This window comes from Callithrix jacchus, chromosome 11, assembly GCF_049354715.1.
Source record: "Callithrix jacchus isolate 240 chromosome 11, calJac240_pri, whole genome shotgun sequence".
NCBI classification, from domain to species: domain Eukaryota; kingdom Metazoa; phylum Chordata; class Mammalia; order Primates; family Cebidae; genus Callithrix; species Callithrix jacchus.
Window position 1 is genome coordinate 98,637,004 of NC_133512.1, and position 26,139 is coordinate 98,663,142.

Consider the following 26,139-nt stretch of genomic DNA (forward strand, 5'->3'; position numbering starts at 1 on the left):
CTTATTCAGAAGTCAAGCAGAAGTTTCTATCTAAGCTGTCTTCCTTGCCCCCAAATCTGGTCACCTAAGTAAGGGAGTATAAATTGTTTCATGCCCAGTGCTCAGATTCTGGAAATAAGGGTCAAGTTAGTGGACACTATAATGTGAGAATGAAAGTGAGATTATGAATGTAAAATACATAGTGTCTAGTCAAGAGTAGGCATTCAGGGCTGGGCACAGCGGCTCACGTCTGTAATCCCAGCACTTTGGGAGGCCAAGACAGACAGGAGAATCGCTTGAACCCAGGAGGCAGAGGTTGCAGTGAGCCAAGATCACGCCACTGCACTCCGGCCTGGCAACAGAGTGAGACTTCGTCTTAAAAAAAAAAAAAAGGAAGAAGAGACCCTTTTCACAAGATGGCGCCGAAAGCGAAGAAGGAAGCTCCTGCCCCTCCTAAAGCCGAAGCCAAAGCGAAGGCTTTAAAGGCCAAGAAGGCAGTGTTGAAAGGTGTCCACAGCCACAAAAAAAAGAAGATCCGCACGTCACCCACCTTCCGGCGGCCCAAGACACTGCGACTCCGAAGGCAGCCCAAATATCCTCGGAAGAGCGCCCCCAGGAGAAACAAACTTGACCACTATGCGATCATCAAGTTTCCACTGACCACTGAGTCTGCCATGAAGAAGATAGAAGACAACAACACACTTGTGTTCATTGTGGATGTTAAAGCCAACAAGCACCAGATCAAACAGGCTGTGAAGAAGCTCTGTGACATTGATGTGGCCAAGGTCAACACCCTGATTCGGCCTGATGGAGAGAAGAAGGCATATGTTCGACTGGCTCCTGATTATGATGCTTTGGATGTTGCAAACAAAATTGGGATCATCTAAACAGTCCAGCTGGCTAATTCTAAATATATGTATATCTTTTCACCATAAAAAAAAAAAAAAAAAGAAAGAAAGGAAAGAAAATGGTTTGTAATGGTTTGTTTCTTATAAACATGTACTTACTGAATGACCAGAAATCCTACTCTTGGGTATTTATTGTAGACAAATGAAAACCTCTTTCACTCAAAAACATGTACACGAATGTTTCCAGCAGCTCCCTCCATAATTGCTAAAATTTGGAGTCACCCAAATGTCCTTTGATGGATGGTAGCTCTGCAGACTACAATACACACATAGTACTGATGCATTTTTTTCCCTTTCTTTTCAGACAAAGTCTCGCTCTGTCACTCAGGCTGGAGTGCAGTGGTGTGATTTCCACTCACTACAACCTCTGCCTCCCAGGGTCAAGCAATTCTCCTGCCTCAGCCTCACAAGCAGCTGGGACTTTAGGCAGGTGCCACCACGCCTGGCTAATTTTCATATTTTTAGTAGAGATGGTGTTGCCATGTTGGCCGGGCTGGTGTCAAACTCCTGACCTCAAGTGACTTGCCCGCATATGCCTTCCAAAGTGCTGGGATTACAGGTGTGAGCCACTGTGCCTGACTTGAATTTTGTTTGCTTTTTACAGAAAGGAGTCTTGCTACAATGCCCAGGCTGGCCTTGAACTCCTGAGCTCAAGAGATCCTCCCACCTCAGGATCCCTTGAGGGGAACTACAGGTGAGAGCCACTACACCCAGTGTTCCTAGATAACATTGATACAGATAAAGTGGATGAATCTCAAAGGTATAGTGAGTGGAAGTATGTTGTAACCTTTTATAAGTCTCAAAAGGTTACATACTGTATAATTTCATTTATGTCACATTCTTGAAAGGTAAAACTATAGAGACAGAAATAAATCAGCTCTTGCTAAGGGTTACAGATGTAGGAAGGGAGGTGAAGCCAAAGACATTACAAGCTAGTTGGGCACCGTGGCTCTCACCTATAACCTGAGCACGTTGGGAGGCCCAGGCAGAGGATCGCTTGAGGCCAGGATTTTGAGACCAGCCTGGGCAACATAGCAAGACCCTGTCTCTAGAAAAAATTTTAAAGATATTACAAGGCATTTTAGAGGGTGATAAAACTTGCAATAGCCTTGTAACAGGTCCCATTGAGAGTTCAGCGTCCTGCAGTTCTTAAGGACTGAAATAATGAAAATTCTGATCAGGCCCTTGCTTGTTTGCATGTTTTAACCACTCACTTTTTGCTCAATATTCTTTGTTCTCACAATATAATTATATAGTGCTGATGCACTGTTTCATTGTCAAGGAGGAGGAGATAACTCCAGGGTCATGAAAAGTTGTTGCAGGGGGAATTAATGCCTTCAAGGTCACTGAGGCCAGCCGCTGAGCCCAGCAGTCTGGTTGTTCAAGGTGTTATCAGAGACTGAAGAAACAGACTTTTTCCCTTGGTTCCCTGAAACTCCCTTCCCTTACTTTCTAGCCCCATTAAAACTCCCTGTTTTTGTGTTAAGATGGGTTTTAGAGATTTGCTCTGCTGCCTTCTTACTTCGGCTGAATCTCTATCTGCACGCACCGGTGTCTGTATTTGGCCTCAGCTGCCCGAGGTACAGAAGCCTGATTTTGAGGTTCTACAACAGTCTGATTATGATGTCAGTTACATGTTTATACATATGTTAAAATTTGGAGTTCTATGTAGTAGTATAGAAGTATACTTATTTTGGGGGGTGGAGGTACAGAGTTTCGTTGTTGCCCAGGCTGGAGTGCAATGCCGTGATCTCAGCTCACTGCAACCTCCACCTGCCTTATTCAAGCATTTCTCCTGCCTCAGACTCCCAAATAGCTGGGATTACAGACATGTGCCAACATGCCCGGCTAATTTTGTATTTTTAATAGAGATGGGATTTCTCCATGTTAGTCAGGGTGGTCTCGAACTCCCAACCTCAGGTGATCCGCCCCTCTTTCTTCACAAAGGGCTGGGATTACAGGCATGAGCCGCCGCACCCAGCCAGAAGTTATACTTCTATATACCTTAAAAGTATTTTTTTAAGTTCATAGTTAAAAGTTCATAGCACTATGCATAAGAAAACAATTGTACCGTATATCATTTGTAAAAATAAAAAATGTTCAACAGTAAGGTGCATGTACACGTCTTGATTCAGTGGCAAACACAGATGTGCACACTCTCCTTAGCCTATTCGGGGACTATTTTATTTCTCATGGACACCCTCTCCCAACTGCACACTTTTCATTTGTTACTTTAGGCTGACCTCTAAGACATGACCAGGACCGAGTGAGAGATTGATTTTCTGTGCACAATCGCCAGCCCCTTTCTCGCCCTCTCTCTCCTTTCTGTCTCTCCCTGGTTTCTCCTGCGTCTTCCCACCTCTCTCCTGCTGCGTCCCCGTGTTTCTCACGCCTCCTCTGTCTTCTCCTCCCGCTCTGTCTCTCTTTCCTGCCAGGGCCGGGGGTACCCGGCCCGCATTCCTGGGCCACCCTGAGACCCTGAGTCCCGCAGGCGGCCCTGAAGCTGGGGTGGCTTCCCCATGGGGTCTCTGCCCGAGGCCCTTCTCTCCCAAGAGGGAGCGTGGCGGCCCGGGGAGCCCAGAAGGGCCCTGGACCCACGGGGACCGGGCGTGGTGGGCGGACCCCACCTCCGCGTCCCTGACAGGACAAGCCTGGGAACTCCAGAGCCTCCACGTCCCCGGCGGGACGGACACCCGGGCCACCGCGCACTTCCCGCCCCCTGCCCGGCCTCGCTGGATTCCCGGGACCCCCTCACAGACGAAGCCCTCGAGCTCATCCGTGACTCGGGGGCGGCTTTGGGAGGGACCGCACCGGAAGCTCCCCTCTCGCTGCCTCTCAGTCTGGGCTTCTGTGGAGCGCGTCTCCCTGTCCCTGCTCTCTCCATCTCCACGTGCCTCCGTTTCCCCATCCGTAAGCTCCCTCAACTCGTCTGCGACTGCCTCCCTCGATGTAGATCCCGGGAGTCCGAGGGTCCCTCAAAGACCGGAATGCCGCGGCCGGCACGGAGGGCGCCCGGAGACCCCTCCTCTGAGTCCCAACCCCTGGGCGGCGGCGCTCCTCCCGCCCGCAGGGGGCGCTGTGGGGCGGAGCGGCCGCCGCTACCCAGCGCCGAGTCCCAGCATGCACTGCGCCTGGCCGGCGCTTCGATTGGGGGCCACCCAGGCTATCCTTGGGAGTCAGGTTGGGACGGAGTGGAAGGGGAGTCCGTGTGCAGTTGGGCTGGTTCCCGCGGAGCTGTCGGGGACGGTCAGCGTTGCCAGGGCCGGGCGGGACCGCGGGGGCCATGACGGAGCCGCTTCGGGTAAGAGGGCTGGTATGTGTGGACGCCCGGTTTCGGGGTCGGGGTGGGCCCTCGGGTTCCGGGCTAGCCCGTGTCCTGGGGTCCCCATAGGCAGCCGCGGTGCACGAGTAGGACGGAGTCTGCAGGCCGCTTCGTTTGGGAGTCCGGGCCCTGCGGGGAGCTCGTGGCCTCCACTCCCGTGGCTTGTCTGTAGCCAAACCCCTGACAAAGCCGAGCGTCGCCCGAGGCCGACCTAGGAACGGGGAGGAGCCTGAGCGAGGCTGGCAGACGGCGGAAAGGATAAAAGCTCTGAGGCCAGAGGTGGATGTTACCCGTCAGCCAGTTTTACATCATAGTCATCGAAGTGAGAACAGCTGTTCCAAAAGATTTTAGATTCCGAGTGGTTGAAATGGTGTTTGACGGGGGCTTCAGTGTCAGAATGTATTTTCTAACGTGGTTTGTGTTGAGTGTAAGATGATACATTAGAAGGAGTAGAAGAGTATACAAAAATTTAAGTGCTTTCTTAAAATCGAGGTTTAGAGGGTATTTTTATCTTGTAAACTTTTCTGTTGAGGATTTTTGCTGATTATTAAATGAATTAGGCCAGGCGTGGTGGCTCACGCCTGTAATCCCAGCATTTTGGGAGGCCGAGGCGGGTGGATCACTTGAGGTCAGGAGTTCGAGACAAGCCTGGCCAAAATGGTGAAACCTCGAGTCTACTAAAAATACAAAAATTAGCTGGGCGTGGCAGCTCACGCCTGTAATCCCAGCTATTTGGGAGGCTGAGGCAGGAGAATCGCTTGAACCCGGGAGACAGAGGTTGCAGTGAGCCGAGATCGCCCCCATTGCATTCCAGCCTGGACAACAAGAGTGAGACTCCATCTCAAAATAAATAAATAACAAGAGTGAGACTCCGTCTCAAAATAAATAAATGAATGAATGAATGAGTGGCCGAGGGTGGTGGTTCACTCCTGTAATCCCAGCGCTTTGGGATGCATAGGCGGGTGAATCATCTGAGGTCAGGAGTTGGAGACCAGACTGGCCAATATGGCAAAACCCTGTCTCTATTAAAAATACAAAAATTAGCCAGGCATGATGGTACCTGCCTATAATTCCAGCTATTAAAGGGGCAGAGGCAGGAGGATCGCTTGAACCTGGGAGGCGGAGGTTTCAGTGAGCCGAGATTATGCTATTGCACTCCAGCCTGGGCAACTCGATCTAAAAAGAAAGAAAAGAAAAAGAAGGCCAGACACGTTGGCTCATGCCTGTAATCCCAACACTTTGGGAGGCCAAGGCAGGTGGATCACAAGGTCAAGAGATCGACACCATCCTGGTCAACATGGTGAAACCCCGTCTCTACTAAAAATACAAAAATTAGCTGGGAATGGTGGCACACGCCTGTAATCCCAGCTACTTGGGAGGCTGAGGCAGGAGAATTGCTTGAACCCAGGAGGTGGAGGTTGTGGTGAGCCAAGATCACGCCATTGTACTCCAGCCTGGGTAACAAGGACGAAACTCCGTCTCAAAAAAAAAAAAAAAGAATAAATGCATACATACATAAGCATATTAATATGCTAAGGGGAAGATACGGATCCGATTCTTCCATAGACTCTAGGGCTTAGAGCTTTTCAGAGAGAACCTGGCCTTGCTGGCACCTTGATTTCAGACTCTGTCAACAAAATTATAAGAGAACACATTTTTATTATGTTAAGCCACCCAGTTTGTGGTACTTAGATACAGCAGTCCTAGGAAACTAATACACAGACCTCAAAAGCCGACTTCAGACCACTGACTTTTCCATTTGAGGGATTAAAAAAAAAATTGCTATCATATACCGTTAAAAAAAAAATACATGCTAGATGAATTAAAAATCTAAACATAAAAGAACTTGAGACGTTCAGGGAAGAGCATCTGTGATCTCAGTATAGAAAAGAATTTAAGACTCAAAAAGTAAAGAGACCTAAGAAAATATTGTTATATTTGCATTAAAATTGAAAACTTCTGTATGAGATAGCATAAACAAAGTTTAAAAGTAAGCCACAGGCAAAGACAAAGTATTTAACTGCATAGTCAATAATCAATATGTAAGTTATATAAGGAAATAGAACAAATGAAAGGATAAGTAACCCAATACAAATGTGGGGATAGGGCCGGGCACGGTGGCTCACGCCTGTAATCCTAGCACTTTGGGAGGCTTAGGTGGGTGGACCACATGAGGTCGGGAGTTCGACAGCCTGGCCAACATGGTGAAACCCCATCTCTACTAAAAATACAAAAAGTAGCCAGGCATGGTGTCAGGCTCCTATATTTGAGCTACCTGAGAGGCTCAGGCAGGAGAATCGCATGAACTGGGGAGACAGAGGTTGCAGTGAGCCGAGATCAAGCCATTGTACTCCAGCCTGTATATATAGTTATTTTTTGGAGGCGAAGTTTCGCTGATTACATATATAATGTGTGTGTGTGTATGGAAAGGATATAAACAGCAAAATTAGAGACCTGAAAAGAAATGATTAATAAATAAAAGATGGATTTAAAACTGGTGACATTCAGGCCAGGCACAGTGGCTTACCCCTGTAATCCCAGCACTTTGAGAGGCGAAGGCAGGCAGATCACCTGAGGCCAGGAGTTTGAGACCAACCTGACTAATATGGTGAAACCCTGTCTCTATTAAAATACAAAAATATTTAGCCAGGTGCGGCCACACAAACCTCTAGTCCCAGCTACTTGGAAGGCTGAGACAGCAGAACTGCTTGAAGCCAGGAAGTGGAGGTTGCAGTGAGCCGAGATTGTGCCACTGCACTCCAGCCTGGGTGACACAGTGAGACTCTGTCTCAAAAACAAGCAAACTTGTAACATTCAGACAGTGGAACACTATACAAAATTAAAATAAATTAGCTCTGTATATAATCAACAGGGACAGATCTCAAAATGTTGATTTTGAGGGAAGAATACAAATTGCAGTATAATAAAGTATTTATGGGCCGGGTGCAGTGGCTCAAGCCTGTAATCCCAGCACTTTGGGAGGCCAAGGCAGGTGGATCACGAGGTCAAGAGATCGAGACCATCCTGGTCAACATGGTGAAACCCTGTCTCTACTAAAAATACAAAAAATTAGCTGGGCATGGTGGTGCATGCCTGTAATCCTAGCTACTTGGGAGTCTGAGGCGGGAGAATTGCTTGAACCCAGGAGGCGGAGGTTGCAGTGAGCCGAGATTGCGCCATTGCACTCCAGCCTGGGTAACAGCAGCGAAACTCTGTCTCAAAAAAAAAAAGTATTTACGTATTAAAGACACAAAGTAATATTATTTATTGATACATATGTATATTAAAATGAAGTGAAAAGTTCCCATATTAATCATAATGTTTGCCCTTACAAAGGAAGGAGAATGTGACAATATCAGAAAGTGATTGAAAAGAGGAATCACAGGAACTTGAGTTTCATCTGTTACATTCTATTTCATTAAAAGGGACTCTGAAGAAAAATGTTAAACTTGTTAAATCAGTGGTGACTACTAGGATGCTTATTATAGTTTTCTCTGTAACTTTCTGGATCTTTAAACTTAAAATTTTTTTTTAAAAAAGCATTTTAAGAGTAAGGAATTTTAATCAGAGAAGAGGAGAGAATGGGTTCTTTAACACAGACGTTTAAACATACATTCAGTTCTGCAATAATACAGCATATGCTTTTCTGAAAATCATAGTACTGTGCAAAATTGTGCAGTAAAAACCACAGAGCTTATTGGGAGAAATGTTAGGCAAGCAGTACTCAAACTTTCATCTGTGAAGTGTTAACAAGGAAAGATTAGAACCTAAAAGCAGTTTTATGCACTTTGACGATTAATAACTAATCTTAATTGCCTTAAAAACTGTCTGAAATAAGCCTGGGCAGGCCAGGTGCAGTGGCACATGCCTGTAATCCCAACACTTTGGGAGGCCAAGGTGGGCAAATTACCTGAGATCAGGAGTTCAAGACCAGCCTGACCAACATGGTGAAACCCTGTCTCTACTAAAAATACAAAAAATAGCCGAGCATGGTGATGGGCACCTGTAATCCCAGCTGCTTGGGATGCTGAGGCAGGAGAATCACTTAACCTCAGAGGCAGAGGTTACACTGAGCTGAGATCACACCACTGCACTCCAGCCCGAGTGACAGAGTGAGACTCAGTCACACACACACACACACACACACACACACACACAAACAACAAAAAATACCCTGGGCAACATGGTGAGACCCCTCTCTACAGAAAATTAGCCAGGCGTGGTGGCATATCCCTGTGGTCTCAGCTACTCAGGAGGCTAAGGCAAGAGAATCACTTGAGCCCAGGAGATCAAAGTTATGATGAGCTGTATTGGCACCACTGCACTCTGGCCGGGGCAACAGAGTGAGACCCCCATCTCAAAAAACAAAACAAAACCTAAAAGAACTACCTGAAATGTGCTTGTGGAAATGGGTATAACAAATGTTGCAATTTGTGAGCTATTGTGAAGTAGTGAAAGGAAGGTTATCTGAATGAGATGGAAAGTTGTGACCCCAGAGGTGGATAGGCAGGGGTCATAACATAGGGTAATCTGATGTTTGAAGTGTGTTGCATATGTGCATTTTATGTATGTCTAGGCAGCTCAGTTCTGTTGGTTCACAGAGTTCACACAGTTTCTCACCCTTGCCACTACTAACATCCTGTACTGGATAATTTTCTGTTTTGAGGGCTGTTCTGTGCATTGTAGGATGTTTACCAGTATTCTTAGCTGCTCCTCACTAGATGCCAGTAGGCCATCCCCCCATTATAACAATAAAAAATGTCTCCAGGGAACAAAATTGTTCTGATTGAGAACCACTAATCTAGTGTTTCTTATAGACAAAATTGTACATGAGCAAATGCAAAATTTTGTAATATATTGTCTCCTAATACAGCAATCATGTTGAAACAAATTCACATTTCAAAACAAGCATTAGAGCAGAAATGACTATATTTCATTAAACTTAATGAATTTGATTTCAGTGTTGCTACATCTGCAGTTTGGATATTTATCCCCAAACCTCATGTCAAAATTGGATCTGCAGTGTTGAAAGTGGGCCCTAATGGGAGGTGTTTAGGTCATGGTGGGTGGATCCTTCATGAATGTCTTGGTGCTATCCTCTGTTAGTTCCTGAGGGAGCTGGTTAAAAAGAGCCTGACACATCCACCCCTCAGTCTCCCTGTCTTGCTTCCTCTCACCATGTGATGATCTCTGCAAATGCCAGCTCACCTTTTTTTTTTTTTTTCTGAGATGGAGTCTTGCTTTGTTGCCCAGGCTGGAATGCAATGGCGTGATCTCAGCTCACTGCAGCCTCCACCTCCTGGGTTCAAGTGATTCTCCTGCCTCAGCCTCCTGAGTAGCTGGGATTACAGGCCCCTGCTACCACGCCTGACTAATTTTTGTATTTTTAGTAGAGACAGGATTTTACCATGTTGGCCAGGCTAGTCTTGAACTCGTGACCTCAGGTGATCTACCCACCTTGGCCTCCCATAGTGCTGGGATTACAGGTGTGAACCACTGGGCCCGGCCCGCTTCACCTTCCACCATGAACATAAGCAATCTGAGACCTTTGCTTCTTGTACAGCCTGCAGAACTGTGACCCAAATAAACCTCTTTTCTTTAAAATTTACCCCACCTTGGTGTTCCTTTATAGCAATACTAAACACAAAAACAAATATGGAGGAATCATTCGAGTTTTTAAAACTCAACTCTAAATTTCACAGTGAATATAACAAAAAGATGGGAAGTCCTAGCAAGAGCAGTCCAGCAAGAGAAAAATAAAAGGCATCCAAAGAGAAATAGAGGCAGTCAAACTATCCCTTTTTGCAGACTGTATCATTCCATATGTGGAAAAACCCCATGGTTTTGCCCAGACACTCCTTGATCTGATAAACAACTTAAGCAAAGTCTGAGAATACAAAATCCGTGTACAAAAATCAGTAGCATTACAACACACCAAGAACATCCAAGCTGAAAGCCAAATCAAGAATGCAGTCCCAGTCACAATAGACCCCAAAAGACCAAAATGCCTAGGAATACAGCTAACCAAGGAGGTGAAAGATCTTTACAAGAATTACAAAACGCTACTCAAAGAAATCAGAGATAACACAAAGAAAGGGAAGAATACTTCATGCTCATGGATAGGAAGAATCAATATTGTTAAAATGGCCATACTGCCCAAAGCAGTTTCCAGATTAATTGCCATTCCTCTCAAACTACCAATGACAATTAGGGAAAAAAACTATGTTATTTGTCTATTATTTATTTATTTATTTATTAGATGGAGCTTTGCTCTTGTTGCCCAGGCTGGAGTGCAGTGGTGCGATCTTGGCCCACTGCAACCTCTGCCTCCTGGGTTCAAGCAATTCTCCTGCCTCAGCCTCCTGAGTAACTGGGATTACAGGCATGTGCCACCATGCTCAATAATTTTTGTATTTTTAGCAGAGATGGTGTTTCTCTATGTTGGCCAGGCTGATCTCAAACTTCTGACCTCAGGTGATCTGCCCACCTTGGTCTCCCAAAGTTCTGGGATTACAGGTGTGAACCACTGTGTCCAGCTGTTGTTTGTCTATTTTTGAGGCAGAGTTTTGCTGTGTCGCCCAGGCTGGAGTGTAGAGGCATGCTGCAACCTCTGCTTCCCAGACTCAAGCAGTTCTCCCACCTCAACCTCTCAGGTAGCTAGGACTACAGGCATGTACCACCATGCCCTGCTAATTTTTCTGGGTTTTGTTATTGTTTTGGTAGAGATGAGGTTTAGCCCTGTTGCCCAGACTGGGCTCAAACTCCTGGGCTCAAGCAATTAATCTACCTTGGCCTCCCAAATTACTGGGATTACAGGTGTGGGCTAGTGTCTGGCTGAAAAAACTTTAAAAATCCATATGTAAAAAATTAAATTAAATTCATATGTAACCAAAAAAAGAGCCCAAATAGCAAAGGCAGTCCTAGGCAAAATGAACAAAGCTGGAGACATCATACTACCCAATTTCAAATTATACTACAAGGCTACAGTAACCAAAACAGCATGGTACTGGTACAAAAACAGACATATAGACCAATGGAACAGAATAGAGAGTCCAGAAATAATGCCACACACCTACAATCATCTGATCTTCTACAAGTCAACAAAAGCAGTGGGAAAAGGACTCCCTATTTAACAAATGGTGCTGGGATAACTGGCTAGCCATATGCAGAAGACTGACACTATGCCCATTCCTTATACCATATACAAAACATAGATTAAAGACTTAAATGTATAACCTAAAACTATACAAACCCTGGAAGATAATGTAGGAAATAGTATTCTGGACTAGGCCCTGGCAAAGATTTTGTGATGGAGACTCCAAAAGCAATTGCAATGAAAGCAAAATTGACACATGGGACCTAATTAAACTAATGAGCTTCTACACAGCAAAAGGAGCTATCAGCAGAGGAAACAGACCCTACAGAATGGGATATCTGTAAACCATGTATCTGACAGAGGTCAAATATCTAGAATCTACATGGAACTTAAATTTATAAGCAAAAAACAACTGATTAAAAAGTGGACAAAGGACATGAACAGACACCTCTCAAAAGAAGACATACACATGGCCAACAAGCATATGAAAAAATGCTCAGCATCACTAACCATTACCAAAATGACAAAGCCACAATGAGGTACCATCTCATATCAGTCAGAATGGGTACTATAAAAAAGTTAAAAAAAAAAAAAAACATGTTGGCAAGAAAAGAGAACACTTATACACTGCTGGGAGGAATGAAAATTAGTTCAGCCTTTGTGGAAAGCAGTTTGGTGATTTTTTAACTCAGGGCAGAATTAACTTTTTTTTTTTTTTTTTTTTTGAGATGGAGTCTCGCTCTATTGTCCAGGCTGGAGTGCAGTGGTGCATCTCGGCTCACTGCAACCTCTGCCTCCTGGGTTTGAGCGATTCTCCTGCCTCAGCCTCCCAAATAGCTGGGATTAGCCAGGTGCCCGTCACCACACCTGGCTAATTTTTGTATTTTTAGTAGAGACTGGGTTTTGCCATGTTGGCCAGGCTGGTCTCAAACTCCTGACCTCGGGTGATCTGCCTGCCTTGGCTGCCCAAATTGCTGGGATTACAGGCATGAGCCACTGCAACTGGCCATAATTGCCATTTGACCCTGCAATCCCATTATACCCAAAGGAACATAAATTGTTCTGCATAAAGACACATGTATGCATATGTTCATTGCAGCACTATTCACAATAGCAAAGATGTGGAATCAACCTAAATGCCCATCAATGGTAGACTGGATAAAGAAAGTCTACATGTGCACCATGGAATGCTATGCAGCCATCAAAGAAAATCATATCCTTTGCAGAAAGTTGGATGGAGCTGGGGGCCATAATCCTAAGTGAAGCAATGCAGGAAAAATAGTACCACATGTTCTCATAAGGGGGAGCTAAACACTGAGAATATATGGATACAAAGCAGGGAATAACAATGGGGCCTACTTGAAGGTGGAGTTTGGAAGGAGGATGAGGACCGAAAAATTACTTACTGGTTCTATGCTTATTACCTGGGTGATGAAACAATCTGCACACCAAACCCCCACAGCACGTAATTTGCCTATATAGCAAACCTGCACATGTACTCCTGAACCTAAAATTTAAAAAAAAAGTTTTTTTTTGGCTGGGCTTGGTGGCTCACACCTGTAATCCTAGCACTTTGGGAGGCCAAGGCAAATGGATCTCCTGAGGTCAGGAGTTTGAGACCATCCTGGCCAATGTGGTGAAACCCCATCTCTACTAAAAATATAAAAATTAGCTGGGCATGGTGGTGGGTACCTATAATCCCAGCTACTCGGGAGGCTGAGGCAGGAGAGTTGCTTGAACCTGGCAGGAGGAGGTTGCAGTGAGCCAACATCATGCTGCTTCAGTCTGGGCAAAACAGCAAAACCCCATCTCAAAAAAAAAATTAAATAAAAGATGAAGAGGCTGAGCATGGTGGCTCACATCTGTAATCTCAGCACTTTGGGAGGCCGAGGTGGATGGATCACTTGAGGTCAGGAGTTGGACCAGTCTGGCCAACGTGGTGAAACCCCCATCTCTACTAGAAATACAAAAAAAAAAAAAAAAAAAAGGGTGGTGGCGCACACAGGTAGTCCCAGCTACTTAGGAGGCTGAGGCAGGACAATTGGGAAGCGGAGGATGCAGTGAGTTAAGATCACGCCACTGCACTTCAGCCTCGGCAACAGAGTGAGACTGTCTCAAAATAAAAGTAAATAAATAAAAATAAAAATTAGGCTGGGCATGGTGACTCATGCCTGTAATTCCAGCACTTTGGGAGGCTGAGGTGGGCAGATCACAAGGTCAGCGGACTGAGACCATCCTGACCAACATGGTGAAACCCTGTCTCTACTAAAAATACAAAAATTAGCTGGGTGTGGTGACGCATGCCTGTAATCCTAGCCATTCAGGAGGCTGAGGCAGGAGAATAGCTTGAACCAAGGAATTGGAGGTTGCAGTGAGCCGAGCCGATATCCGACCACTGCACTCCAGCCTGGCAACAGAGCTAGACTCCATCTCAAAAATAAAAAATAAAGTTGAAACAAGATTAATACCCATAGAAAATAAGGACATACAGCAGTAACAGTTGCAGTTCAGTAAAAAGTGGGAAGTATGCTTATGTAACTAGAGTATTTTAAACTAACAAATATATAATTTACATGCTCCTACTTGTAAACCTCAGGAAGTGTCCATTTGTCCAAGTCAACTATAATAAACATAAATATTAAATAATACTAACAATTTTATGTATGTTGCATTTTTTCTAATGCAGTTTTTAGAAAAGCAATAAAATTCAAAACCAGTTGCTGGTAACTCTTTAGTCTTCTGCTTCTTGGGGAGGCCTCAGGAAACTTACAATCATGGCAGAAGGCGAAAGGGAAGCAGGTACAGTCTTCACATGGCTGGAGCAGGGGAGAGAGAGAGTGAAGGAGGAAGTGCTACACTTTTAAACAAGCAGATCTCGTAAAAACTCACTATCTGAAAACAGCAAGAGGGAAGTCCGCCCCCCATGATTGAGTTGCCTCCCACCTGTCCCCTACTCTAATCCTGGGCTTGACAATTCAATAGGAGATTTGGGTGTGGACACACAGCCAAACCATATCAAGTGTATGCCTAGGTATTTTATTGTTTTTCCAGCCATTGTAAAAAGTACTGAGTTCTCGATTTCTCAGCTTGGTCGTTGTTGGTGTATAGAAGTGCTACTGATTTATATACTTTTTTTTATAACTTGAGACTCTTGCTGGGCGTGGTGGCTCACGCCTGTAATCCCAGCAGGTGGGTGGATCACGAGGTCAAGAGATCGAGACCATCCTGGTCAACATGGTGAAACCCTGTCTCTACTAAAAATACAAAAAATTAGCTGGGCATGGTGGTGCGTGCCTGTAATCCCAGCTACTCAGGAAGCAGAGGTAGGAGAATTGCCTGAACCGAGGAAGCGGAGGTTGCGGTGAGCCGAGATCGTGCCATTGCACTCCAGCCTGGGTAACAAGAGCGAAACTCCGTCTCAAAAAAAAAAAAAAAAAAAAAACTTGAGACTTTCCTGAATTCGTTTGTCAAATCTAAGAGTCTTTTGGAGGAGTCTTTAGGGTTTTCTCTTGCCTGATTGCTCTGGCTAGGATTTCCAGCCTCACATATTAATGTAAATTAAAACACTGAAATACAATTTGCCGCCTCACATTGGCAAAAAATAAGGTTTAAGAACATCTTTTGCTGGCAAAGGTGTAAAAAAACAAGAAGTCTCATGTTAATAGCAAGGGTAAATGTGCTGGATTATGTTTGGAAGACAATCTAATGTTTCTATTAAAACTGAAGATGTGTATACTCTTTGATTTAGTTTTTTTTTTTTTTTTGAGACAGAGTCTCACTCTGTCTCCCAGGCTGGTGTGCAGTAGCACAATCTCAGCTTACTGCAACATGCCTCCCAGTTCAAGCGATTCTCCTGCCTCAGCCTCCCAAATAGCTGGGATTACAGGTGTCTGCCACCACACCCAGCTAATTTTTGCATTTTTAGTAGAAACAGGGTTTCACCATGTTGGCCAGGATGGTCTTGATCTCCTGACCTTGTGATCCACCTGTCTCGGCCTCCCAAAGTGCTGGAATTACAGGCATGAGCCACCGCACCCAGTTGGTAGTTCTCCTTTTTAGACTTAACCTGCAGAAGTAAAAGCACTGATAGATAGGAAGCATGTGAGAACACTGTATTTTATAAGTGAAACACACAATATGTGTCCGTCCCATCAGTGGGGTATATCTACTCATGGAATATTAATGCAACTTTACCAAACAAATAAGTTTGCCTCAATATATATTATTGACTTATAAAGAGATCTGTGACGTATTAAGTGAACAGAGCTACAAAGTGATTTGTTCCCATTTTCGTAAAAAAATTCCATACTTTACATATGTACATATACTTTGAACAAACATAATGAAACGTGGAGGGAGGCGTGTAGTGGTTAACAGCAGAACGATGTGATTGGAGTTTGGGAAGGAGTAGTTCTCCAGGAAGAAGCTGCTGAACAACGAAAAACAGTTGTCCACTGCAGAAGTCTTTTAAATTAACAAGGAGAAGGAGCTGGAGTCGTTTTGAAGCAATCATGAATACATATGTCTTACGTCTACAATTTCAGCTACCTCTGACTTTTGAGGATGTTGCCATTTATTTCTCGGAGCAAGAGTGGCAGGATCTACAGGCATGGCAGAAGGAGCTTTACAAGCGTGTGATGAGAAGCAATTATGAGACTCTCATCTCACTAGGTAAGGCCTATTGACCTTTGTGGGTAGGGCATGGAACTGGATCCTGTAACGGGTCACAGTCACTTGATGTTCCTGTTTCTTGGATAGCAAGATTTCCCAGAAGGATATTTTGACTCTGTAATTTTTTGTTAATACTTTTGTCAACATTGTTAATCCTTACTCAAGGGTAGACGTTGCATGAGAATATTTGAGCAGTGTAAGGTGATGGGGTGATTTGAGCAGTGTAAGATGACTAAATATTATATATGAGGGGCCTTCAGTCATGACTTACTGTCAGGATGCCAAGATCATCCACGCAGGAGCACACCTAGCGCACATTCTTGAAGTGCCCTGTATATCTTTAACCTAGGATATCCCTACCTCACAACTTTTACAGTGGGGTCTACATACTTCAGAAAATCTATTTTGGAAGGCTGTACAAGGAAGTGTTTTAAGAGTAGCTGCCTCTGCCTGGTTATGGTATTGGATGTTCTTTTTGCTTATTTTGCTTTTATATTTCTTTTTATTTATCAAATATAATTTTTAAAAAATCAGTCTGTTCAGAGAAGCATCAAGTGAAAGATGCTTTCTCCTGCATCATTCTTACCTCCACAGTCAGTTAACTACCTGAAGGCAATCACTTTAAACCATTTTTTTTTTGTTTTTAAAGTGGCTTCCTCCAATCTGATATGCTTATACTAACTATCTTGATTTATTGAGTTTAGAAAGCATTAATTAATTACTATAAAAAATGAGGCATTAGCTCACTTACACACTCTTCTGTCTTCTTCTCCCCAGTTTTTGAGTTTTCTGTGCCTCTGTTTGTCAGCTTTATAATTTAAAATAATATGTTTCAGATTCTAGCTTGTGCCAGGTGTGGTGGCACATGCCTGTAATCCCAGCTACTCGGGAGGCTGAAGTGGGAGGATCACTTGAGCCCAGAAGTTCTGGGCTGTAGTGCGCTATGCCGATCGGGTGTCCACACTAAGTTTGGAATCAATATCGTGACCTCCTGGGAGCGGGAGCGGGGGACCACCAGGTTGCCTAAGGAGGGGTGAACTGGCCCAGGTCGGAAATGGAGCAGCTCAAAACTCCTGTGGTGATCAGTAGTTGAATCATGCCTGTGAATAGCCACTGCACTCCAGCCTGGGCAACACAGCGAGACCCTGTCTCTTAAAAAAATAAAAAGATTCTAGCTTGTGTTTCATCAATTTCATCTCTTGACTCCTTCAGTATATAAAGATAATTAGTTCTCTGGTACTTCCCTTCACCTCTTCTGCCAGTTCATGACAGCCATACTTCTTTATATTGCAAAGTTTCTAATATTTATATTCTGTTCTGTTACCATAGTTGTTTTACAGGCTGTATCTATGGATTGTTTGTAAAACATATAACTGAAAACATTACATTGTTTTCATTGGTCCTGAAGAATCAGTTGCAGTAAATGAATCTATAGAGACATAAATACAATTCTATATATAACCCTGTGCCAACCTGTTAAGAATGTTCCAAGCATCAAGATCAAATGGATTCCCTTGTTGTCATTCTTATCAGTTGTTCAGAATTATGCTACATTTTGGCCAGGTGTGGTGGCTCATGCCTGTAATCCCAGCACTTTGGGAGGCCTAGGTGGGTGGATCACTTGAGGTCAGGAGTTTGACACCAGCCTGGCCAACATGATGAAGCCCTGTCTCTACTAAAAATACAAAAATTAGCTGGGCATGGTGGTGCGTGCCTGTAATCCCAGATACCTGGGAGGCTGAGGGAGGAAAATTGCTTGGACCCAGAAGGTGGAAGCTACAGTGAACCAGTATTGTGCCACTGCACTCCAGCCTGGGTGACAGTGAGGCTCTGTCTCAAAAAAGAAAAAGACAAAATTATGCTACATTTTAATTTGTTTGACTGTTTTCATTGTTAGGCCACAACTTTTTTTCATGCTTTCATCATAATCCCTGTAATTATCCATCACCATTATCTTTTTTTTTTTTTTTTTGAGATGGGGTTTCACTGTCACCCAGTGTCACCCAGCCTTGAGTGCAGCAGTGTGATCCCAGCTCACTGCAACCTCCACCTCCAGGGCTCAAGAGATCCTCCCACCTCAGCCTCCTGAGTAGCTGGAACCACAGGTACACACAACCATGCCTGCCTCATTTTTTGTGTTTTTGGTAGAAACAGGGTTTTACCATGTTGCCCAGGCTGTTCTCAAATTCCTGTGGTCAAGTGATCCACCTGCCTAGGCCTCCCCAAGTGCTGGGATTACAGTCATGAGCCACTCTGGCTAGCTAGGAGAACCCCCATTTTCTTAATCCAACAGTCAGTTACATGGACCTTTCTGCCTTTTGTGAATTCTCTCCCCAAATCATTCTGTAGATTCAAAGCAAGTTCAGTCAGAATCCCAATAGAGCTTTTCACAGAATTTGATAAGCTGATCCTAAAGAACATGGGAGAACCAAGTCAAGAATAATGAAGACGGTCTTATGGAACTAGATGGAAGGTGATTGTCCTGTCAGATGGCAAGACTTATTATGCGGTACTATGTTCTAGATAGAAAAACATCTGATAGCATCGCGTATTGTCAAGATGTGAAGCAGACGGAACATTCCTACTCTATTGAGATTGTCGGTCAGCACAGCCACTTTGGAGAGCAATTTAGTAACATACAGTAAAGTTGAAGACATGCTTACCCTATGATACAGCAATTCACTTCAAGAACTGTCTGTGCTTACGTGTGTATTCATAGAGGCATGCCAGGGAACAAGAAAAAGAAAGACTGTGATATATTCATATAATCAAAGACTATCAAACAAATAAAGCCAAGTGTTCCAAAATGGAGACATTTTGAACATACAATTTGAGGAGAGAATAGCAAGTTGCAGTAAGATGTGGCATGGTCTATATAAAGTTTAAACCCAGCAATATTTTATACATTTATATGTATATATTTTAAAATAAGAACATACATAGGAATAATATACACTAGATTCAGGGTAGTGCTTACCTGTGGAGAGGGATATACAGGGGCTTAAACTGTGTAAAGTCTCGTATTTTTAAGAAACATGAAGTAGTCTGGGTGTGGTGACTCATGCCTATAATCCCAGCACTTTAAGAGGCCGATGAAGGAGGATATCTTTATCCCAGGACCAGCCTGGATAATCTAGGGAGACCCTGTCTCTACAAAAAATTTAAAAATTAGCTGAGCATGGGGACTTCTGCCTGTAGTCCCAGCTATCAGGAGGCTGAGGTAGGAGGATTGCTTGAGCCCAGGAGGTCGAGGCTGCAGTGAGCTGTGATTGTACCACTGTACTTCAGCCTGGGAGACACCGCAAAACCCTATCAAAAAAAAAAAAAAACAACAACAAAAAACCTAAAGTGCATCAGCATGGTAGGATTTGACAGAATTAGATGGCATCCAGATTTTGGTATGTTTTTCTCCTTTCCCATGTGCTAGAAATACTTTTAATAAATTAGGCCGGGTGCGGTGGCTCACGCCTGTAATCCCAGCACTTTTTGGGAGGCCGAGGCGGGTGGATCACAAGGTCAAGAGATCGAGACCATCCTGGTCAACATGGTGAAACCCCGTCTCCACTAAAAATACAAAAAATTAGCTGGGCATGGTGGTGCGTGCCTGTAATCCCAGCTACTCAGGAGTCTGAGGCAGGAGAATTGCCTGAACCCAGGAGGCGGAGGTTGTGGTGAGCCGAGATCGCGCCATTGCACTCCAGCCTGGGTAACAGCAGCGAAACTCCGTCTCAAAATTAATGAATTAATTAATTAAAATAAATTAAACCACTGGCCAAGTGCGGTGGCTAACTAACACTGTAACTGCAGCACTTTGAGAAGCCAAGGTGGTAGGACTACTTGAGCCCAGGAGTTGGAGGCTAGCCTGGGCAACACAGTGAGAGCCCCATCTCAAAAACTAATAAAAAAAATTAGCTGGTGTGGTGGCTCTTGCCTGTAGTCCCAGCTACTCTGAAGGCTGAGATGGGCAGATCACTGGAGCCCAGGAAGTTGAGGCTGCAGTAAGCTGTGATGCCACTGCACTTCAGCCTGGGAGACAGAGTGAGACCCTATCTAAAATAATCATCATAATAACTGAAAGCATTTAAAAAAATCTTTTTGACCACATTTTTGCCATAACCAACTTGCTTTAAAATTGGACCCCTATGATTTGGCTCTTATTAAATCACCATTAAGAATATTGAAGGCCGGGTGCAGTGGCTCATGCCTGTAATCCTAGCACTCTGGGAAGCTGAGCAGATTGCTTGAGCACAGGAATTCGAAACCAGCCTGGGCAACATGGTCAAATCTGTCTCCACTAAAAATGCAAAAATTAGCTTGGCCTGGTGGTGCATGCCTGTAGTCCCAACTATTCAAGAGGCTGAATTGAAGAATGATCTGCGCCCAGGAAGTCGAGGCTACAGTGAGCCATGTTGGCACCACTGCACTACAGCCTTGGCAACTGGAGAGAGACCCAGTCTCAAAAAATATACATATATAATAAATATAAATAAATATATATTATTTATATATAATGCATATAAGCATTATATATAATATATATAAATATTAGCCTTTTGTTTTTGGACAAAATAGAGCATTGCTAAATGTATGGAGCCCATGGCAAAATTAAAACACAACTGCTCTGACATGCCCAGACTAAGGAAGCACTGTTAGGATGTGTAGGCAGTTTTCTCATCTTTGTGTAAACCTGTTTATTTGTTTTTTGACATGTGTTCCCATACTTTGTCCCAAGAGTGAATGTTGAGAAATTGAGAAACTTAGTGTGCTTTAAATTCAGGAAGCTAAACTACCCTGTCTGACTTCTCTGTGCAGATGATGGACTTCCAAAACCAGAACTAATAGCCTGGATTGAACAGGGGGAAGAGCCCTTCAGGAACTGGAGAGAATCACAGAAATCAGGAAACATAATTTGTTCCTCTGTTGATTTGCATTTAGAGATAGGTTTTGAGGAACAGCTGTTTTGGGGTGAGTATTAAGAAATCAGGGCCCTGACCTTAAGACATGGCGTTTAGATTTGTTTCCCTTCTCTGATCTTGTCATCCTGTTTGGGCAGGCTGAGGTTTGATGATTCTTATATTCTAGATAAAGGCAGTGAGCATAATGGTTAGGAATGTGGGTTCTGGAGCCTATGTCTGGATCTAGCTTTTTCTTGGTTACTTTGGGCAAGTTATTGAACCTTTCAGTATTTCAATGCCTCATCTATAAAATGAATTTACCCATGTTACAGGATTGACTTGGTTAATATATGTGGTGTTAGGCCAAGTGTGGTGGCTCAAGCCTGTAATCCCAGCACTTTGAGATGCCGAGGCAGGCGGATCATTTGAAGTCAGAAGTTCTAGACTAGCCTGGACAACATGGTGAAACCCATTCTCTACTATCAATACAAAAAAATTAGCTGGCCGTGGTGGCAGGCACCTGTAATCCAAGCTACTTAGGAGGCTGAGGCAGGAGAATTACCTAAACCTGGGAGGTAGAGCTTGCAGTGAGCTGAGATTATGCCACTGCACTCCAGCCTGGGTGATGGAGCAAGACTCAGTCTCAAAAAAAAAAAAAACCAAAAACGTGTGTGTGTGTGTGTGTGTGTGTGTGTGTGTAAAGAGAGAGCACTGATATATAGTAAGAACTCAGCAGAAACTGGTTATCCAGATTTTTTTTTTTAAGACGCAGGATATCGCTGTTACCCAGGCTGGAGCACAGTGGCATGACCATAGCTCACTGCAGTCTCGAACTCTTGGTCTCAAGCAGTCCTCCCACTTCAGCCTTCCAAAGTGCTGGGAATATAGTTGTGAGTCACCATGCCTGGCCCATGGTTATCCAGGTTTTTGTGACTAATGTGGCTTCCTTCCTAACTAGAGAATTGTTGTCTACTTGAATTAGAGAATTGTTGTCTACGTGAATACTTCAACCATAGCTCTTCTCTTTCATTTCTTGTCATGATGAGAGAGTCTGAGATTTTTGGTTTCTTAAATCAATTTTAAAGTACAGAATGAAAAAGTCAAATGGGAGCATCGTTTCAAGAAATCTTGTCAGATAGTTTTAGTTTTTATCTGCTTCTTTCAAAAGCGAAGGTTCCCCCCGCCCAAATTACTTAACTTTCTACCATCTGTTATTATTTCCGAGAAACCTTCTTGAAACATTGGCAGAAATGGGGTTAGGGAGGGAGAAATAGGACCAACCCTTGCTGCCAGGTCTTAGAGATAAGATGGCTCAAGGATCGCATGTAACTGTAGTATTAGTCAGGGCTCTGATAGGAACTTACTGCCATCCTCAGCTGAGGACTCCGGTGTGTCTGTACATCAAAATGGGATACATCTGATGTTCCTGAAGTCATGACAGCAGTCAGCACTTACAGAGTGCATGCACTATGCCAGCCACCATGCCAAGCACCTCATGCACATTAGCTCATTTAATTCTCACAGCCATCTTACGTACTTACAGAAGGATCTGAAGCCTGACAAAGGTTACACGGTGGACAGGTAGGATTCAAAAGCAGGCAGTCTGATTCCAGAGCTTACACTCTATGTTTGCAACCTATATTTTCCATTTTTCAATATTATCAAAAGATATGTCTGTTCAGTTTAGTTTCAGTAGACTCAGCCAAACTCACTTTGGCCATAAGACAGACCACGCTGTATGGTTGGGTAGCTCAGTGGAAGCTGGGTTCCCAGGCCACCACAAGACACTCTTGTGGATCACCTGACCGTGAGAATCGTTAGTTGTGCAGCAGACAGGAATACCGACTGAATTTCTGTTTTCAATTGCAGGAAGCCAGCAGGCTGTGAATTCAGAGAAAACGAAAAGCCATTTACAGTTAGGTCCTCTTGAGAGCCAGTGTTCCTTTGGATCCCTTTTAGGAGAAAGGGAAGCTGTTTCCTTCAGGCCTGACCAAGGCATCACCCTTGGGAGCCCACAGAGACATGACGCTAGGGCTCCTCCACCACTGGCCTGTGGCCCCAGTGCATCGGCCCAAAAAGAAGGAATCCCAGGTCCCAGAAATCTGGATCTCCCTGGTTTGTGGGACGTCCCTGCTTGGGAGAGCACCCAGTACCCTTGTCCTGTCTGCCGGGAAAGCTGTTGGGAGAACAACCATTTAGTAATGAACCAGAGGGGCCACTCGAAGGACCGGCTACCTAGAGCCTGGGAGAAACTCAACAAGCGGGCAGAGACACAGCTGCCGCGGAGCTGCCTTTGGGGACAGAAGCATTTCCGGTGTGGCGCATGCGGTAAGAGCTTCCGCCGGAAGCCATATCTGCTGCGCCATCTGGCTGCCCACACCGGAAGGGGCCCCTTCCAGAGCGCCGACAGTGAAATGTGCTTCCGACGGGAGCGGGCCTATCCCAGCAACTGCCTCCGGCAGAAGCCTGGCCAGTGCACCCTGTGCAGCAAGCTCTCCCTCCCGGTAGACAGCACGCAGGCCTGCCGGTGCCAGCACAGCCGGGAGGGGCTGGCCTCCTGGAGAGAAGGCGGTGGGGCCTCCAGCAGTATGCACTCAGGACAGAAGCCAGGCTCACGCCTGGCCAGGGAAGGGAGTGGCCATCAGGAGGGGGACACGGAGGCCCTGCAGCATGGTGCGGAGGGGCCCTGCTCCTGCCCAGCATGTGGCGAGCGTTCCCCTACAAGTGCCAGACTCGCCAGCCGCTGCAGGGCGCACACAGGAGAAAAACCCTTCCAGTGCCCGCACTGCCCCCGGCGCTTCCGCCTGCGCCGCCTGCTGCAGGGCCACCAGCACGCGCACGGTGGGGAGAGACCGTTCTCCTGCAGGAAGTGTGGCAAGGGCTTCGCCAAGCAGTGTAAACTCGCGGAGCACGTTCGAGTCCACAGCGGGGAGAAGCCTTTCTGGTGTGCCAAGTGTGGCAGGAACTTCCGTCAGAGGGGACAGCTGCTGCGGCACCAGCGGCTGCACACGGACGAGAAGCCCTTTCAGTGCCCAGAATGTGGGCTGAGCTTCCGCCTGGAGAGCATGCTGAGAGCCCACCGGCTGCGGCACGGCGGGGAGAGGCCGTTCTCCTGCAGCGAGTGCGGCAGAGGCTTCACCCACCAGTGTAAGCTCCGCGAGCACCTGAGGGTGCACAGTGGGGAGAGGCCCTTCCAGTGCCCGGAGTGCGACAAGTGCTTCCGCCTGAAGGGCATCCTGAAGGCCCACCAGCACACGCACAGCAAGGAGAGGCCGTTCTCGTGCCGGGAGTGCGGCAAGGGCTTCACCAGACAGTCCAAGCTCACGGAGCACTTGCGTGTGCACAGCGGGGAGAGGCCCTTCCAGTGCCCAGAGTGCGACAGGAGCTTCCGCCTGAAGGGACAGCTGCTCAGCCACCAGCGCCTGCACACGGGGGAGAGACCCTTCCAGTGTCCGGAGTGTGGCAAGCGCTATCGCGTGAAGGCCGACATGAAGGCCCACCAGCTGCAGCACAGCGGGGAGATGCCGTTCTCCTGTGAGTGCGGCAAGGGCTTCGTGAAACACTCGAAGCTCATTGAGCACATCAGGACACACACAGGAGAGAAACCTTTTCAATGTCCCAAGTGTGACAAGAGTTTCCGCTTGAAGGCGCAGCTGCTCAGTCATCAGGGCCTGCACACAGGGGAGAGGCCTTTCCACTGTCCTGAGTGTGACAAGAACTTCCGGGAAAGGGGACACATGCTGAGGCACCAGCGCATCCACAGGCCCGAGAGGCCCTTTGCCTGTGGCGACTGTGGGAAGGGCTTCATTTATAAATCTAAGCTTGCAGAACACATCAGAGTGCACACAAAATCTTGTCCTGCTCCAGGTGAGCTGGATATTAAGAAAAGGCTCAGCCAACTGTTTGCAATGATAGAGGCCGATTGGAGTTGAGGCAGAGTGGGACAGCTAAAGCATTGAGCAGGATGGGGATTGCCGGGGAATCCACAGCAACAGTACCCAGACCCGCTGGAAGATGGATTGTAGGAGCAGGTGTCCTTCTTTGAGCAGGAGTGTAATACAAGTTAGGAATATAAGGAACCACAAAAGATTTTCTCTTCGGAAAATCAGTAATTTCTTGTTTTTTTGTTTTTTGTTTTGAGTCAGCGTCACCCAGGCTGGATTGCAGTGCCACGATCTCAGCTCACTGCAACTCCTTCTCCTGGATTCAAGCAGTTCTCCTGCCTCAGCCTCCCAAGTAGCTGGGATTACAGATGCCTGCCACCACATCGGGCTAATTTTTTGCATTTTTAGTAGAGATGGGGTTTCACCATGTTGTTCAGGCTGGTCCCGAACTCCTGACCTTGTGATCCACCCACCTCAGCCTCCCAAAGTGCTGGGATTAGAGGCGTGAGCCACTGCTCCTGGCCTTATGTTTCCTATCCAGTGATAAAAAGAGATCTTTATTCTTCCTGCCATCTTCGGTGGCAATTTTTGCCCAAATGCTAAGCCCACTGTAAAATACCAGCTTGAATTAAGACAGAAGGAAATTCCTACAGTACCTTTCTCAAGCTGAAAGGAGGGGTGGCTATTAAATGTTAATTCTACTTTTTTTTTTTTCAGAGTGTGATCTTAAACTGTGGGTTAAATCCAGTGAATTTTGTTGCAGGCCTGACATGCTAATTGGATTTGGTTTTCTTTCATTTATTTGTAAACTGGTAGCAATTAAATGAATTGTCCTGAATCTTAGTTTGTTTATGTGAATGCTGAAGTTTCTTAACTGCTTCCATAGTGATTATGCATCATTCCCCCTAAGGAAAAGCTGATAATTTCAGCAAAATTTGGCTAACTTCATTTGAAGAGACATAAGCCTGGAAGCCCTAAGAAGTACAGAATCAGAACTTAGATAAATCTGAGTTTGGAGCAGGAGATACAGATTTGGAAATTAAAAGAGATGCTACTTGAAGATGAGAGCTGCTTTAATCAGAGGACTAAAAGCTGAGTTATGACAAAATAATCAGAAGCATTACAGCCATTTAGTGTGGAGAGTTAAAAATAAACATGATGCCAAAATAAAAACAAAAACATGACACAAATCCAACTTCAGGGAAAAAGTGAAGGCTGCCTTGTTTGTGACATTAGGTGAATGTGGGGCGTTCATGGTATATATTCTAAGAAGAGAGTTATACTCTGTACAAAGAATTACTGATTTTCAGAGGGTTCATATTTGATGTAAAAGATGGCTAACCTGGCTGGGCACTGTGGCTCATGCCTGTAATCCCAGTACTTT

General features: G+C 45.3%; 1 protein-coding gene and 1 pseudogene across 2 annotated transcripts; both read left to right on the forward strand.

The window, feature by feature from the left end:
* Positions 1-382: 382 nt before the first annotated feature.
* Positions 383-947, forward strand: LOC100393678 (large ribosomal subunit protein uL23 pseudogene; annotated as a pseudogene). The gene has a single exon (XR_013524172.1). The product of XR_013524172.1 is annotated as a large ribosomal subunit protein uL23 pseudogene (transcript).
* Positions 948-4,027: 3,080 nt separating this feature from the next.
* Positions 4,028-25,598, forward strand: ZNF786 (zinc finger protein 786). The gene is made up of 4 exons (XM_003733640.6): positions 4,028-4,188; positions 15,850-15,976; positions 20,789-20,941; positions 22,741-25,598. Exons 1-4 carry the CDS (start codon positions 4,171-4,173, stop codon positions 24,801-24,803), a joined length of 2,361 nt encoding a protein of 786 aa, XP_003733688.1. The 5' UTR covers positions 4,028-4,170; the 3' UTR covers positions 24,804-25,598.
* The last annotated feature ends 541 nt before the right edge of the window (positions 25,599-26,139 follow it).

What these genes read in the sequence shown, in the direction of transcription:
- ZNF786 (XM_003733640.6), top strand. An exon ending in TGAGACTCTCATCTCACTAG is followed by an intron (nt 15,977 to 20,788) that starts GTAAGGCCTATT and finishes TTCTCTGTGCAG; the next exon opens with ATGATGGACTTCCAAAACCA. An exon ending in TGAGGAACAGCTGTTTTGGG is followed by an intron (nt 20,942 to 22,740) that starts GTGAGTATTAAG and finishes TTTCAATTGCAG; the next exon opens with GAAGCCAGCAGGCTGTGAAT.